Source organism: Penaeus vannamei, chromosome 35, assembly GCF_042767895.1.
Source record: "Penaeus vannamei isolate JL-2024 chromosome 35, ASM4276789v1, whole genome shotgun sequence".
NCBI classification, from domain to species: domain Eukaryota; kingdom Metazoa; phylum Arthropoda; class Malacostraca; order Decapoda; family Penaeidae; genus Penaeus; species Penaeus vannamei.
Window position 1 is genome coordinate 12,692,524 of NC_091583.1, and position 17,500 is coordinate 12,710,023.

At 42.3% G+C, this 17,500-nt stretch overlaps 1 protein-coding gene across 3 annotated transcripts in view; it reads left to right on the top strand.

The window, feature by feature from the left end:
- LOC113808306 (homeobox protein abdominal-B) overlaps window positions 1-17,500 on the top strand; it is a 602,984-nt gene that overhangs the window by 558,433 nt on the left and 27,051 nt on the right. For 2 of the 3 annotated variants that reach the window (XM_070114012.1, XM_070114013.1), the window contains one exon: window positions 13,088-13,141. The exons of the other annotated variant lie outside the window; for it this stretch is intronic. In XM_070114012.1, the coding sequence (XP_069970113.1) occupies window positions 13,088-13,141 (54 nt within the window). The remainder of the gene's footprint in view (window positions 1-13,087; window positions 13,142-17,500) is intronic. 3 annotated transcript variants of the gene reach the window in all.

A 17,500-nucleotide genomic window follows, 5' to 3' on the forward strand; every position in this document is an offset into this window, starting at 1 on the left:
TCTTCTTTTTTTTCTTCTTGTGCTTGTTTTTTTGTTCCTTCTCATAGTCCTCTTTTTTTATTTAATTCTCCCAACCTTTCCCCCTCCTCTTTGTTTCTTTTTCTTTCTCCATCAGTATCCCTTTCTCTCTCTCTCTCTCTCTCTCTCTCTCTCTCTCTCTCTCTCTCTCTCTCTCTCTCTCTCTCTCTCTCTCTCTCTCTCTCTCTCTCTCTCTCTCTCTCTTTATTTCTCTTTTAATTCTCTCTATTTTCCCCCTACTTATGTATGCCCGCTTCTCACTTAACCTATTACTTCTCTCTATCTTCTCTTCCATCCTTTTCTTCTCTATCTCTCTTTTCCTGTTCTATCATCCGTCTCTCCTTCTTCCACTCAACATCCTCCTCCTCCTTCTCCCACTCCTTCTCCTCCTCTTCCTCCAATTTCTTCTCCTCCTCCTCGCTTCCTTCTCGTATCTCCATCCTTCTCTCCCTTGTGTCCCTCTTCTTCACATTCTTGTTCTCTATCTCTAATCTCCCTTTCGTCCCTCCCTCCCTCCCTCCTTCCCTTTCTCTCCTTCCTTCCATTTCCCTTCCTTTCTTCCCTCCCATCCTCCTTCCCTCAATCCTTCCCTCTCCCCTCCCTCCCTCCCTCCCTCCCTCCCTCCCTCCTCCCTCCTTCCCCCATCTACTCCTATCATCCCCTCCCCCCCCCCCCCCCACTTCAGCTTTAATTGATGCCCTAATGGCGGTGGAACGACAGGGCGAGCGCAGAGATGCCCCCAAATTACAATTTTCATTTTAATTCCTTTTCGCTTATTCTATTTTCTCACTATTTATCTTCCTCCCTCTTCTTGAGTCACGCTGAACACTTAAGGCTATTGATAACCTCTGGCCTTCGCGTTCTCCGCTGCTTGCCTCCTCCTTCTCCTCCTCCTCCTCTTCCTCTTTCTCTTCTTCGTCGTCTTCGTCTCTGTCTGTCTCTGTTTGCCTGTCTGTTTGTCTGTCTGTCTCTTTCTCTCTCATACCATATATTGCGTTACATTATATCACATTACATGAAATCATGACGTTTCGTATCATGTTATGTGATATTCATCACATTTTACCTCTTATTTTCTGCCTCTCTCTCTCTCTCTCTCTCTCTCTCTCTCTCTCTCTCTCTCTCTCTCTCTCTCTCTCTCTCTCTCTCTCTCTCTCTCTCTCTCTCTCTCTTCTCTCTTCTCTCTCTCTCTCTCTCTCTCTCTCTCTCTCTCTCTCTCTCTCTCTCTCTCTCTCTCTCTCTCTCTCTCTCTCTCTCGCTATCTCTCCATCATCACGCATCCCATTCCTTTCGTTGGCTCTCCTTTGATGTCTCAGCGCTTATCGCATTTCATAACTACTTCCTTATCTAATTATGTTTCTCCCTTATTTTCCTTTTCGGCTTCGCTTTATCGAGTCTTTTCGCTCTTTCATTCATGCGTGTCTATTAGGAATCTGAAAAATGCCGTTCGAAAATATTTACACGTCCGTCGGTTCTCTCTCTCTCTCTCTCTCTCTCCCTCTCCCTCTCTTGCAGATTCACTCCTTAAGTATCTTTCGCTCTCTCTTGCTCTTTCTTTCGTTCTTTCGTTTTTTTTTCTTGTGTGGGTTTTCTTTCTTTTGTTTTCTTTTTCTTTTTTTTTCTTTATTTTTTCTTTGTTTTTCCCTTTCTCTTGTTTTTCGATTTCTTTGTCTTTTTCTTTCGTATTTTCCTTCTTTTCTTGTTCTTTCTTTATCTTTTATGTATTCTCTCCCTCTCTCACACACGCACCCACGTACACACACACACACACACACACACACACACACACACACACACACACACACACACACACACACACACACACACACACACACACACACACACACACACACTCACTCGCACATACACACAAACTCTCCCACACCCACTTCTCTCTCCTTCCTTTCCCTTCCTCCCTATCCTGCTCTCCCCTCATTTCCTCCATCCCCCCTCATCACCCCTTCCCCCCCCCTCCCCCCGCCCCTCGACGGCCCTCCGAGAGTCTCCTTATCGCCGGCGTCTTATCCCTCCCCACTTCATATTAGATCATTTACGACTAATCTATTTCGGATTTTCTTTTGATCATCCGAGATATCACAAGTGCGAGAGTCGTCAATGAGTCCCGAGGATTTAGTTTTTTTTCATTTGGAATACAAATGAGTCGTAACGGAACACACATCCCAATGCAAACGACGACACAGCAGATTCGCGACAGCTGACGCGCCCACTCTTCTGCAAACTGATGCACGCATGCGCGCCCGCACCCGCGAAAAAGAGTTTAAAGGGGGAGGGGAGAGGGGTGGGGGGGGTTGGGGGTGGAGGAGAGTGAAGTGCGAGGGGGAGAAGGAGGGGGAAATTGAAGCACGAGGGTGGGGAGGTGGGAGGGAGGGAGGAATAGGGTGGGAGGGGGAATGGTTGGGGGAGCGGGGGAAGGGGATGGGAGGGGGTTGGGGGTTAGCGAGGTAGGGAGAGTCGGGTTGAGAGGGAGAGAAAAGGGGAGGTAAGGAGCGGCCGGATCCTTGCTCACTTTTTGAAGTAAATTCGTTTACTTATGTCTGCGACTTGAGTGATCCTTTTCGTCTGAACAAATTACAGGAGACAAGAAATGTTATTTTTAGTTTTTTAATGAATGCGAATGGAGCTTGTAAAAGCCATTGATATATCAAAACAAACTAATATTAGTGCAGTGATAGATGCACAGTCACAGTCATCTGTAATTATAGAAAGAAATGCACAGCTACAACATGCACAACCAACAGAACCTCCCTCCTTCTCTGCCTCCCTCTTTTTCTCCCTGTTTCCCTCCTTCCCTGCCTCCCTCTCTCCTCTTCCTTGCTCCCATCCTTCCTTCCTCCCATCTCTCCCTCTTTCCTTCCTTCCTTACCTCCTTCCCTCCCTTTGTCGCTCACTCACTCACTTACTTATTCATTCGTTCAGCCATCCATCCATCCATCTTTCTCCCTCCCTCCTTCCCTTCCTTCCTCCCATCTTTCCCTCTTTCCTTCCTTCCCTACCTCCCTCCCTTCGTCTCTCACCCACTCACTTACTCATTCATCCATCCATCCATCCATCCATCCATCCATCCATCCATCCATCCATCCATCCATCCATCCATCCATCCATCCGTCCGTCCGTCCAATCAACCATCCATCCATCCAACCATATATCCATCCATCCACTCACTCACTCATTCACTATCCCCTCCCCCGTCCCCCCTGTCTATCTATCTCCACCCCCATCCCCCTGATATGCCCTCCCTCCCCACCATCCGCCCCCGAGAACGCAAACACGCAAACGAACCACTCCGCCTCGCCCGCGCGCCCGCACAACTCCCCCAAACAAATGACCTGGCGACTCGACACTCCGCCGAGCCGTCGGATTCCACTCCGAAAGGTCGTTCACTCCTCATCTTCGGATCTTGTTGTCTCTTCTTTATATGCAAGTGACGGGGGTGCGGCCGTCCCCTGTCTCGCGGTCCTCCCCTTCCGAACCATTGAGGACTTGGCGGGGCGCGAGGGGTCGTCGGGGGGGGGGGGGGGGGGCCTCTCCCCTCGCCGCCCCTCCTCCTCTCTCCCCTCTGGTGTCCTCTCCCTGCCTCCTCTCTCCTCTCCCTGCTTCCCCTCTCCTCTCCTTTCCCCGTCTCCCCTCTCCTCTCCTTTCCCTGTCTCCCCTCCCCCCTCCTTCCCCTCCGGCACAACTACTTACTCACAGGTAGTCGAGGGGAAACTAATAGGAATTATGAGGAGGGGGTAAAGGGGAGGAACTTTGGAGGGGGAGAGGGGAGAAGGGGGAAAGTTAGGCTAAAGTCATACAAGCGGATTCATCCTCTTCCTCTGTCTTCCTCCCTCGCATCTCTTCCCCTCTTCCTTCTCCGGGTTTTGATCATCCTCCGTCTTCACTCCCTTTCTCTTCTTCTTCCTCTCCTCCTTCACTTCCCTCCTCCTCCTCCTCCCCCTCTTCCTTTCCATCCTCCTCCCTCTTATCCTCCTGATCTTGCTCATCTTTCTCTTCCACTTCTTCCCCTTCTCCTCATTCTTTACCTCCCTCTTCCTCCTCCTCCCAGTCCTCCTTCTCTTCTTCCTCCTTCTCCTGATCTTGCTCCTCCTCCTCCTCCTGGTCTTGCTCCTCCTCTTTCTTTTCCTCCTCCACCTCCTCCTCCCCCCTTCCCCTCTTCCTCTGCTCGCTCCCCTCAGACCAAAAACACTCCAGAGAAGGGAATTTTCTCAAGGAATACCTTCTCCCGAGGGGAATCGAGCGACTAAGGGGAAGAATCAGAAAAGGGGAGATCCTTTTTTTCTTCTTTTTGTCCTCATTGGAATAATCCGACGAAGAAGAGACGAAAGCAGGCGAAAGGGGAGAGACAACAATAAGAATAAGCAAATTCCAGTCATTGACAACCCCTCCCCCTCCTCAACCCCCTCCCCACCTCCCTATACCCCCCCCCCTCAACGAAAAAAACAACAATAAAAAAGAGACAAAAAGAAACGAAAAGAAGGGAAGGAAGAAAGGGATGGGTGGGGGGAGGATGGGGAGAGAAAATGGATGAATTTTTCAGGATTGTGTACGGGCCCTTGACTCTCAGGGATGCTGGGCGTTATGATACAGAGGGAATAATTTCGTTCCATTCCTATTCCTCTGCTTTCACCGGCGGATCCTCCCTTTTATGCGGCGGAGGTTTCGACTCGTCTATCGGCGGCGCTTGCGAGTTTGTTTTTTTTTTTTTTTTTTTTTTTTTTTTTTTTTTTTTTTTGTCTCGGTCGCTTTGTCTTTGTGTATTTCTTTCTCTGTGTCTGGTTGCCTTTTGGTATTTCTGTCTTCCTGTTTGTCTTTCTTTCTGTCTGTCGGTCTGTTGATTTCTCTTTCTCTATCTCTCTTTCTCTCTCTGTCTATCTATATATATATCTATCTCTCTATCTGTCAGTCTATCAGTCTATCTACCACAGTGTCTATCTGTCCACCTCTGTCTATCTCTATCTCTATCTGTCTGCATCTGTATATCTATTTTTATTCTATCTTTACATCTATCTATATCAGACTACCTAGATCTCTCTCTCTCTCTCTCTCTCTCTCTCTCTCTCTCTCTCTCTCTCTCTCTCTCTCTCTCTCTCTCTCTCTCTCTCTCTCTCTCTCTCTCTCTCTCCATCTGCTTCTCGACTCGGCATCGTATGTATCTTTTGCATATTCATCCACTAATCCATTCGTAATTCTCTCTCTTATTTATTTATTTATTTTCTCCTCCTTATCGCCTTTCTTCCGTGTCCAGCGATTGCGGGAGAAAAACAGAGATAAATAATCTCGACGTAGACATGCTTTGCCATCTATTAACAAAAGATAAAAAAAAAAAAATAGAAAAAATATATGAGGAAGAGAGAGAGGGGGGAGGGAGGGAGAGAGAGAAAGAAAGAAAGGAAGAAAGACGCAATCAGGACGGGAATTTTTTCGATGAAAAGCGATCTTTGAATCCTGGAATCGGGATCTGGCGCATTCCCATTCCCATTCTCACTCCAGTTGTCGGGAATTAGGGTTCGTCCGGTAAAAGTAAGAGAAGGAGATCCCTCGCAGATCTTCCAAGGGAGGATAAAGTGGGGAGGAAGGGGGGGGGGGGGTAGAGGGACTTCGGATTTTGCATTTGAATGTATGCGTATTCGCTTGGGGGGAAGGGAGGGGGGGAGGGGTTGTCTGGTCACCACTGGCAAGAAAGGAGGGGGACTATCAGACAGACAGATAGATATATAGACGAAGACAGCCAAATGTGTAGACAGAAACAGACAGGTATATATACTGATACCGGCAGATACATATAGACATAGATATGGCATTAGATGCAAGATAGAAAAGACAGACTATTAGAAAAAAACAAAAAAAACACAGATAACACAAACACAGACAAACAAACACACACGAAGCAGACTTCCTTTACGCCCAGAATGATGCGCCTGTGATGTCACTGCCTGAAATTTCCCCTTAAAGCACGCATGCTGAGAGAGCGAGAGAGAGAGAGAGAGAGAGAGAGAGAGAGAGAGAGAGAGAGAGAGAGAGAGAGAGAGAGAGAGAGAGAGAAAGAAAGAGAGAGAGAGAGAAATAAAGAGACAGAGGCAGAGACAGAGTGAGAGAGAGAGAGAGAAACAGAGGCAGATACAGAGTGAGAGAAAGAGAAACAGACAGAGGCAGAGACAGAGTGAGTGAGACGGAGGAGGGGGGGGAAGACAACGATTTCATTGAGCGACAAAAAACGTTGGAGAAAAAGAAAAAAATATTGGAACGTAGAAGTCATTAGGCCTATCGGCGGAGGAATCGGCGAGGGCAGTGATTTGGCAAAGGACACCTAACGCCAGGGGCTTGGGGGAAGGGGGGAAGGGGGAGGAGGAGGTGGGGGGGAAGGGGGAAGGAGCAGGGAGGAGGCGGGGGAGGGCGAGGAAATAGGGGGAGGGGTGAGGAGGTTGAGAAGGGGTGAGGTAGGGGGAGGGGGGAAGGGCGCGAGGAGGTAGGGGGACGGGGGGAAGGGCGAGGGGGTAGGGGGAGGGGGAAGGGCGAGGGGGTAGGGGAGGGGAGAGGGACGAGGAGGTAGGCGGAAGGGGGGAAGGGCGAGGGGGTAGGGGAGGGGAGAAGGACAAGGAGGGTAGGCGAGGAGGGAAGGGCGAGGAGGTAGGGGGAGGAGGGAAGGGCGAGGATGTAGGGGGAGGGAGGAAGGGGGAAAGGGGGTCACAGACACATTCTTTGTCTCGCCTAATGGATCGAAGGTTTTCACGGGCGTAAATGGTGCTAAGGAGTAGAATCCTGATGGCACCAGGGACACCGTTTCAGGCGCCCCTCGGTTGTGAAATGAAAGGGAGGGAGATGGAGAGAAAGGGAAGAGGGCGAAAGGGGATGAAAATGGGCGCCTGAGGGGAGATAACGAGAGGAAGAAGGCGAATAAGGACCAGATGAAAGAAGGAAGAAAGAGGGGGGAGAAAAGATGATGAAGATGAAGAGCGAGATGAAGACAGGAGATCGATAAACTTGCGAAGGAAAGAAATGAACTGAGAAAAGTAAAAAAAAAGAAAAAAAATGAATTGAAAAAGAGGAAAACCCAGAGAAAATGGGTTAAGAAAGAGAGGATCAGAAGAAAGATGGAGAGAGAGAAAGACTTGTTATAAAAAAAGGAAGAGGGGAATTCGGGAAGCGGTAAAGAGAAAGAGGTCAAAAGAGAGAAAGGAAGAAGAAGAGAAAATGGGAGGGAATACCCGTTGCATTTGCAGGTTATGCAATCCTTCACCTCCGCTGTTCATGAAAGCTAGATAGAAGAGAATGGAGAAAAGACGGAATCTCATATAACTCTGTGCCGCGGGTCAATGGATCGCATCGCAAAGTTGAAATCTATTTTAGAAAAACTGCTTTTACTCTGTCTGTTTGTTTGTTTGTCTGTCAGTCTTTGTATCTATCTCTCTCTCTCCTCTCTCTCTCTCTCTCTCTCTCTCTCTCTCTCTCTCTCTCTCTCTCTCTCTCTCTCTCTCTCTCTCTCTCTCTCTCTCTCTCTCTCCCAAACTCAAAATCAAAATCAATTACCAAAGCGGGACAGAGTCGCCGAGACAAGGACTAAAAAAATAAGAAAGAGAAAAAAAGAAATAATGAATCCTGACTGGGTTTAACAGAGGATCGCGCGCCAGACGGAAGCGGAGCTCCTCCAGATATCTTGTTTACGCTCAAAAGTTGTGAAAAAAAAACTTTTCCTCCCGGTTTTCCCTTCCCAGACCTCCGCCTCGCCATGGAGACTTGGCGTCCAGACGGTGCCATCCCTCTGGGGCAGCTTTGGTCGAAAATCCCGAACCACAGGACGAGCATAATGACCTCTTTGCCGGTTGGCTCGTCGTCCTCCGTTCTCGGTCGACCTCGGGGGGCAAGAGTATGGTATGCGCCGGCGTCCATAAAGTCGATATTGCAAATCAAATGGTTTGTGGAAAGATATCCTACGACGAATGAGCATATCACTATCATATCCCCGACACTACTATTCACCTCAGTCTGCCTCAGAGTCACCCAAAGTTTCACATTCAGATATTCCGCCTGACGTCACTTTTTCGAGTTGCTCCGCTCGGAACGCACTCGCTCCCAACTCGCTTTATTGGACCGCAACCTCGCGCGCGCCGCCGATGCTCCGCTGTCGGCGTTCGCATACGGATGATGGCGAACTGGGGGGTGGCTTGTTTATTTATAGGGTTTTCGTTATTTATAGGGTTTTCTTTTTAATTATCGCGTTGTTTTCATTTTTCTACTCTTTCTTGTTTTCATCTTTGTACTCTTTCTTGTTTTAATTTTTAATTCTGTCTTGTGTTCTCTCTTTTTCTGGATATGCGACCAAAATTACTCCGCGACGGAGAACCAAAATCGAAAAAAAGGAAACAGATATAGAGACAGAAGGGAGACAAACAGGAAGAGGTTGAAGAGGGGGCGAGCGAGAGAGAGAGAGAGAGAGGGAGAGGGAGAGAGAGAGAGAGAGAGAGAGAGAGAGAGAGCGACAGCGACGAACTTTAAACTTCGGGATAATTTCTCTGGCATTGGTTTTCGAAACGCCTCATTTAAGTGATTCAGTCAAGAAAGGACGCCATTCGGAACCCCTAACCCCCCCCCCCACCCCCTCCCCCACCCCACCCCCACCAAAAAAAAAAAAAAAAAAAAAAAAAAAAAAAAGTACGCGGGTGAAATACCGAATGCGTTCACCCTACATTCCTCCTCCATTTTCTATTTTCCATTCCGGGGTGAATGGTGGATGAAGGTATATCGTTTTCTATTTTCATTTTATTATGCTTTCCACGGCTTTATTACTTTTTATCTTTCTCTTTCGCCCCTTTTCCTCTCTCTCTGTTCCCTATCTTTGTTTGATATTCTTCTCTCTCTCTCTCTCTGTCTTTTCTTTTTTATATCTTTTCCCTTTCCTTTCTTTCCTTCCTCCGCCCTTGCACGTTTCCCTCTCTTTCTCCTCTTTTATTTTTCTTCAATCCCTCTTTCGCAATACCTCCACATAGTGACTCCCTCCATTCCCCTCTCCCTCATCCCCCATGGTGACTCCCCCCCCCCAATAGTGACTCCCTCTTTCCCTCCCTCCCTCACCCCGCATGTAGTGTCTCCCTTTCTCTCTCTCACCCCGTCTTTCTCCCTAATCCCCGACGTAGTGACTTCCTCTCTCTCCCTTCCTCCATCTCTCACCTCCTCTTTCTCCCTAATTCTCCTCGTAGTGACTCCCTATCCCTCCCTCAATACCTCCCTCCCTCACCCTCTCTTTCTCCCTAATCCCATACGTAGTGACTCCCTCACCCTCCCTTCCTCCCTCCCTCCCCCCCTCTTTCTCCCTAATCCCCCACGTAGCGACTCCCTCTCTCTCCCTCTCCCTCCCCCTCCCCCTCCCACTCCAAGTAGTGCCTCCCAGTTGACTCCTTATTTTCATCGCGCATTTAGCCTTCCCCCCTTTTCTCTTGCTGCATTCAAATTTTCTCATTTTCCTTTATTTCCTTCTAAATGAGTTCTCGGCCATCGATCTTTCCCTCTTCCTTCCGTCGCTGTCCTTTAGCTCCGCGCTCCGAAAGAGGGAAGAACAACAAAATGGATGATAATCATTTGCTTTGCTCTCTGGCTCTTGTTATTGGCAGTGTCATCAGCATTATCATAATCATTATGATTTTTACTAATATTACTTTTGTTGTCATTATTATTGTTGTTATTGTTGATGTTATTATAATTATTGTCATCATTATTGTTGCTACCATTATGATAATTATTATTATCAATATTATTATTATTATCATTATTATCATTATTATTATTATTATCATTATTATTATAGTTGTTGTTATTATTATTTTTGCTATTGTTGTTATTAGGCTATTATTATTATTATCATTATTGTTTAGGTTAATTTCTTTATTATCATTACCATTATTATTATCATTGTTGTTGTTGTTATTATTATTATTATTATTATTATTATTATTATTATTATTATTATTATTATTATCATTATTATTATTATTATCATCATCATCATTATCATCATCATTACTAATATAATTTTCATCACCAGCGCCATCATTGTGATCCTCATGAACATCAGCATATATTCTTACCTTTAATTTCGCGTAATTATTGTTTTCATTTTTGCATAACAATATTAGTCCAGAAAACAATGGGGACACTGCATGAATTTGACTCAGTTCACTGCTTACATATGGATTTTATTCAAATCTTATTTATTCAATTATTTATTCTTTCATTTATATATATATATATACATATATATATATATATATATATATATATATATATATATATATATATATATATATATATATATGAATGTATGTATCTCATTTGCATGGTTGTTCTTAATACAGTGCTTGTGGTTGTGGTTGTACATGTATGTAAGATGCCATGTGTTCTTTGCCTTTTTTGTAATATATTTTCCTTTTTCATATCATCATTAATATGTATATATATATATATATATATATATATATATATATATATATATATATATATATATATATATATATATATATATATATGTATATGTACATATACATATATATATATATATATATATATATATATATATATATATATATATATATATATATATGTATGTATGTTTATATACATATATATTTATATATATATATATATATATATATGTATATATATATATATATATATATATATATATATATATATATATATATATATACATATATATATACATATATGTATGTATGCATGCATGTGTATATATATATGTATATGTACTTGTACATTTATATCTATGTTTGAGTGCTTGGATGGATCTTTATATTTACTTATCTGAGTAGTTAAATTACTTATATATTATTAGCTTATTTTTCGCACCTTATATAATTCTTCATAATTAAGTAGTTTTATTGTCAATGTCACTCTTTATTGTTATTGACTTCTAATATAATTTTTCCCAGAATGATTTGCCGTCTTCCTTCATCCATCGTTCGCCATAGTCCATACAAGCAGGGTTCACATTGCTTCACTAACCGTCTCTTCGTATGTCTAAAATAACCCTTTTTCTTAGTGCATTCCCAGAATAATATTTCTTCTTATTTAACCAACCTCTGGAATGAAAAAAATAATAATGATAATGGCAACAAGAGAAAGAGAAAGACAGAAAGAAAGAAAAAAAAAAGTTTCTACGAATTTAAGATGTAAATGGACATCTCCAGCCCCCCCCCCCCTTCCCTTCCCCACCCCCTTCCAAGGATTCCCGTCGGATATGGATTTTTCTCTGTGTCTTTTTCAGTGCATTTTTATTCCTTTATTCCCCAAATGTCTCCTTCCCTTTATTATCTTTCTCTTTGTTACAGCTGTTTCTCGATTATCAACGTTCTCATTATTATTTTGTATTATTATTATATATTTCTTTAAGTGTTAGGCAGTGTTAATAACATGTCTCAGAGTTAGGTTAGGGTTCAATAATATAAAACAAAAATTATAATATGGAATATTATGAATTATGGTAATTTTCATCCAATGCTGACAGGATACCATTATCATAAATTAAAGAAAGAAAAAATAGAGTATTAAACTGTGCTTAATGCATTTTCTTATATGTATATTTTTTTCCTTTCATTTTATTCGACAAAAGAAAAAAAAAATATGGCCGCCATTTTTCAAAAGCCCATCCTAAAGAAGAGAACAAATGTTTTATTTTCTTTCTATGTTTTGATCCTTATTCTTTCTGGCCCTCCATTTTCTTTACAAAGTTTCCCCCTTTCCTCCCATTTTCTTTGGCTGATATGTGTTTCCTCTTTGTATGGCTTTCTCGCGTTATTTTCCTTCTCTCCTTCGGCTGTCTCCATTTTCGTCTTTTCAAAGCTTGGATTCCTCCTTTCAAAGCCGTGCCCTTTTTTTTTCCTGTGTTTGTGCAACAGTGTTACCTCGCTTTTTTTCAACCTTTTCTATTCTTCTCTTTCTTTCTCTCACTCCCTATCTTTCCATCTGTCTCCCTCTTTTCCCTCTCTCTCTCTCTCTCTCTCTCTCTCTCTCTGTCTCTCTCTCTCTCTCTCTCTCTCTCTCTCTCTCTCTCTCTCTCTCTCTCTTACTCGCTCGCTCTCTTCTCTCTCTTTCTCTCTCCCACCACGTTTTCTTCTCATTCCCTCTCTCCTATGACTTTCCTTCTCTCTCTCCCTCCCCATTCCTTCCATCCTCCTATCTCACTCCTCCCTCTCCCTCTCCCACTCTCCTTCCTTACCTCCCTCCCATTCATTTTCCTTTTTTTCTTCCGCTTCTCCATTTTACTTTCATGTCTGCCATTTCATCTCTCTCGTTCAGTGCGCGCTTTCAACAAATTTATCGATCTATCCTGTGTCTCCCCACCCGCCATACTTCATTTCCTGCCATGACCATAACATGTGTTTCCAACCCCTCTCTCTCTTTCCCTCTCTTCACTCTCTCTCTCTCCCTCTCCCCCTCTCTCTCCCTCCGCTAATTCCTATCACCACTATGCTATTTTCCCGCCCGCCATGCTATCAACTTTTTTTTTCATCCCTCGACGCTTTTTCTCCCTGTGGCGCGCTTATTTTTACCCTGACGCTTCGATTTTGTTTTCCCCTGTGACTTCATCTCAGCCATTCTTTGATGTCTATGTTTTCCCCCTTGCCATGTGTAAACTTTCCCTTCAACCCATATTATTTTATTTTATTTTCATGCTTTTCTTACCCCTTGTGTATGTATATCATCTCCAAACACCCAAACTTTCCCAACCACATCATACTTTACCCTTCCCCGTTTTCCCCCATGCTCTCTCCACCCTTCCTCTCACTCCCCCTACCTCCTCTTTCTCTCCCTCTCCCTCTCCCCCCACCTTTCCTCTTGCCCATCCTACCCCTCCCCTCATCCTTCAAACTTCTTCCCTCTCTCCCCCATCCCCCTCCTTTTTCCCCTACCCCCCGTCATCATTTTACTTTTTTCCCCTGCCCCAGTCACACTCCAACTTTATTTCTCCCCCGCCTGTCATGTTGCCCCTGCTGCCACTCAACCGTTCCTCCTCCAGTAAGCTTATACGTTTGGGTGCTTCCAGATGCGAACAGTGGAAGTTTCTGGCTGTACGGGGGGAAAGGGAACCCACTATTAGGTATGACCACGTCTAGTTTATATTATAGTTATACACAGTTTGTTTTCTTTCATTCAGGCACTTTGTGTGGATGTGCTGTGTGTTGTTTTGTTATTCACTGTATAAATATTTGTGTGAATATATATATGTATATATATGTATGTTGTATGTATGTTTATATATTTAAATATATAAGTATCATATGATTTATGCATACATATGTATATATATATGTGTATATATATGCATACATATATATGTATAAAAGTATACACATACATACATGCATATATATATATATATATATATATATATATATATATATATATATATATATATATATATATATATATATATATATTATATATATATATATTATATATATATATATATATATATTATATATATATATATATATTATATATATATATTATATATATATATATATATATATATATATATATATATGTATATACATGTATATTTATGTATATATATATATATATATTATATATATATACATATATATATATATATATATATATATATATATATATATATATATATATATATATATATATATATATATATATATATATATATATAAATCATATGCATACAGTGTGCGTATGTATATATGTACATGTATATCCATATCTATTTATTCTATTTTACACTTTATTTGTATTTGTATTGTTTGTATTCCTAACGTTTCTTCAAAGAGTTCTTAAAAAATAATTCCTCACCACTTACTTGGATTTACTTCGCGTTAACCTTGCACACTTTGGCATTACTGTGCTACACTCTAGATGAGGATGAAATTCTATCCAAATATTTACTTTTTGTACCTAATTTTTATCATGATATAAGGTGTGAGTTTACGAAAACACAGCAGTTCATCATCCTTTTTTTATAATATGACCTGATATTTTCTCTTTTTTGGCAAATGTAGATTGATGGAGCATTTTGCAATTTCTATATTTAAGTCATTCTCACGAGCACTTCGATGTATTTCGCACCAGTTTCGTTCATTTTCTTTTTCTTTTCCTTTTTACTGAAATGAATGGAAGAGAAAGAAAGAAAACGTGAAACCGTGATGCTCTTCCGAGTGTGTGAAAATGGGAAATGAGAGAGAGAGAGAGAGAGAGAGAGAGAGAGAGAGAGAGAGAGAGAGAGAGAGAGAGAGAGAGAGAGAGAGAGAGAGAGAGAGAGAGGAAATAAGGAGAAAAAAGGCAGGCAGAGAGAGAGAGAGAGAAGCAGACAGGCGAACAAAGAAAAACAAACAGATAAATTGATCGATACAATAAATAGGGGAGGTAGAATAATAATAATGTTAAGAGAAAATGGAGGAGGAAGACATACAGAAATATATAACTAGAGAGAAAAAAAAATCAAATAGACTAGCAGAAAGATAGAAAATAGTGAGAGTTAGACCAAGAAAGAAAAGAGAGAAAGGGAGACGTAAGGATAGGAAGAGCGTGGGTCGAAGAGAAGCAGAGGGATCAGAAAAGAGAGAGAATGACATCGGTAAATTTCGCCAGATTCGGACGTAAATGGGAAGGGGAGGGGAATAAGAGGGAGAGAGGAGGAGGGATGGGGGTAAGGAAAGGATAAAGGGAGAAAAAAGAATAAAAATATAAAGGACCGAAATTCTGCGTCTTTCGCCAGTATGGAAGGAAAAGGAGAAGGGAGAAGGTCGAGTTAAAATGTAGAAATATGAGGAGGTTTAACGTGAAAGGAAGGACAGGATCACATGGTAGATGACTCGGAATTTGGGCTTCGAGGAGAGAAGACTGCGACTTGGTGGCGGCGGCGTGCGTGCATGTGCATGTGTGTCTATGTGTGTTTGTTTGTGTGCACTTGTGTGTTCGTGTGTACTTGTTTGTTCGTGTGTGTTCATTTGTCTTTGTGTGTGTGTGTGTATTTATCTATAATCAACAAAGATTGTTATATTCTCTTAGAAATTAAGTCTAACCAAATGATAAATATAACAAATTATGAAACAAAAACAGCTAAAAAAGTATTCATAAGATAGCGGTTGAAATGAATATGCATTATAGTTTTGTTATTGCTAATGATATTGTTGATACAATGATAACGACGGTGAAAGAGGCATATTGAATTATCATAATACTGTAGTATTTATAGTTGAATGTCACTACAACAACCGTTACGATATACATATACACATATTAAGATTGAGACTGAAATGTATATGATAAATATGATCAAAATGTTTGCTGTGGAGAATGCATATATAGTTATTACATTAACATAATCTTTAATTATACGAAGAAGAGATTAATGAATAGCGGAATGGTAATGAAGTATACCTGATAGTGATAATAGTTTTAGCGGCGATAAGGATTGATAATAAGTGTTAGTGATGATAATGATGAATACTAATGATAATGATAAATGACAATGGTAATAATGCTCATTAGTAATTACAATAATAGTGATGATTACAATATTAGTCATCATAATGAAGACAATGATGACAACAATACTGGCAATGATAATGATAACAGCAATGACAATAAAAACAATGAATCTCAAGTTGGAGACAAAATGATAATGATAATGATAACAGCTATGATAATTAAAACAACGAAATTCAAGCTGGAGACAAAATAATAACAAAAATGATAACAATGGTACTAAAACCAACGAAAGTCAAGCTGAAGACAAAATAACAATGAACATGATAATGATAACGGCAATGATAATCACGATGGAAGGCAAGCGGCTCCAAAAGAGCGCCCCTCTCAGCCGCAGCAATAATGCTCATGAACAACGCACTGGAGACGGCCAATATTTCAAGCCAGTGTTCGCGTCTTCGTCCAAATATTTTGAAAAGATGCCTCAAAGGCTGATGGCTTACAAATGGCAAAGCGAAGGGGAGAAGGAGAGAGAGAGAGAGAGAGGAGGAAGGGAGGAGGGACGAAGAGGGGTGGCGGGAAGTGAGGGAGGGAGGGAAGGAGGGGAGGAAGGGGAGAGGGAGAAAGAAGGGGAAAGGGAAGGGTGGGGAGACCTCTGGCTGCGAAAAATGTTTCCGGTTTGTGTGAGTGAGAGGGTCGCCGGGTGGGGGGGAGGGGGGACCGGGAGGAGGGACGAAGGGGAGGAAGGGGGAAGGGATGAGTTATAGGAGCCGGGATGGGAAGGGGAGGACCAGGTGGCAAGGGAGGGAGAGGAGGGGAGGGCCAGGTGGCAAGGGGGAGGGTGGGAAGGGAGAGGTAGGAGAGGTGGACACGGCCGAACGTAGAGGTGGCTATGCCTGGTTGTCGCGGCCGAGACGTGGACACAATGGAGGTGTGGGAATATGTAGATATTGGGACTAGATCATGATGGTGTATGGGTGGCGGTGATGTTGAAATAACACCGCATGTACACTTCCTTTTTCTGTGTACATTTTTATGCGTATTCTCACGCGCGTTCATACACACAAATTTATATATACTTATATATATATATATATATATATATATATATATATATATATATATATATATATATATATATATATATATACATATATACACGCCTCTTGAATAGAGGGAGAAAGGCTTTCAGACAGGCAAAAGAGCTTCCTCCGGCGCGGCCATCGAGAGAGCGATAAATGAAAATAAAATCCAGACTGACTAGGACGTTAGGCCCATCGACTCAACTCTTGGGGGAGCCATAGGCCAACATGGCGGAAGGCGTGAGGGCGACCGTGTGTGTGTGTGTGTGTGTGTGTTAGCGTCTCTGCTTTTAGACTATCGTAGCGGAGAGGAAATGATGTTTGGACATATCAGCTGATGGCAGCGAAAGAAGCTAGACAGCAAATGGAACGATAGAGAGCAATCGCTATTTACCCCCTTATCGCGCCAGGCTAAAAGCGGAAACGGCGGAGATAAAAATTGCTTTGAAAGAGATAGTATTTGCGAATTACAGTTATGCAAATGCTCTCGCCAGCTCTGTTAGGGCCGATGCATTATTTGTTGTTAATGCTATTACTGTACTAAACTCTTGCACGATTAGAACGCTCTTGGTGTTGTTAATTACCATAGTCATTCCGTCTGTTTATGTTGTAATTTTTCCCTTCTGATAGAGATAGCTGATTTAGCCTTGGAATAAATCAGAACCCTGCCTTTGCCGAAGCGCTTGCCAAAGTAATCAGAGATCGTTTTCATAATAACACCTGCGGCGTAATTGGCCGTTCTCAGCTGTGATGTTGATGCGACTGAAGGAGATTAGAATAACGAACTTTAAAAGGGAAAATGAGAGCGGATGGTATTAATTACAAGCCTGATTATTGCGTTTATACTAATAAAGAGAGATCTATATGTACGACGTTCATAACGCACGCTGAACATCGCTATATTCGTTTCCAAAGAC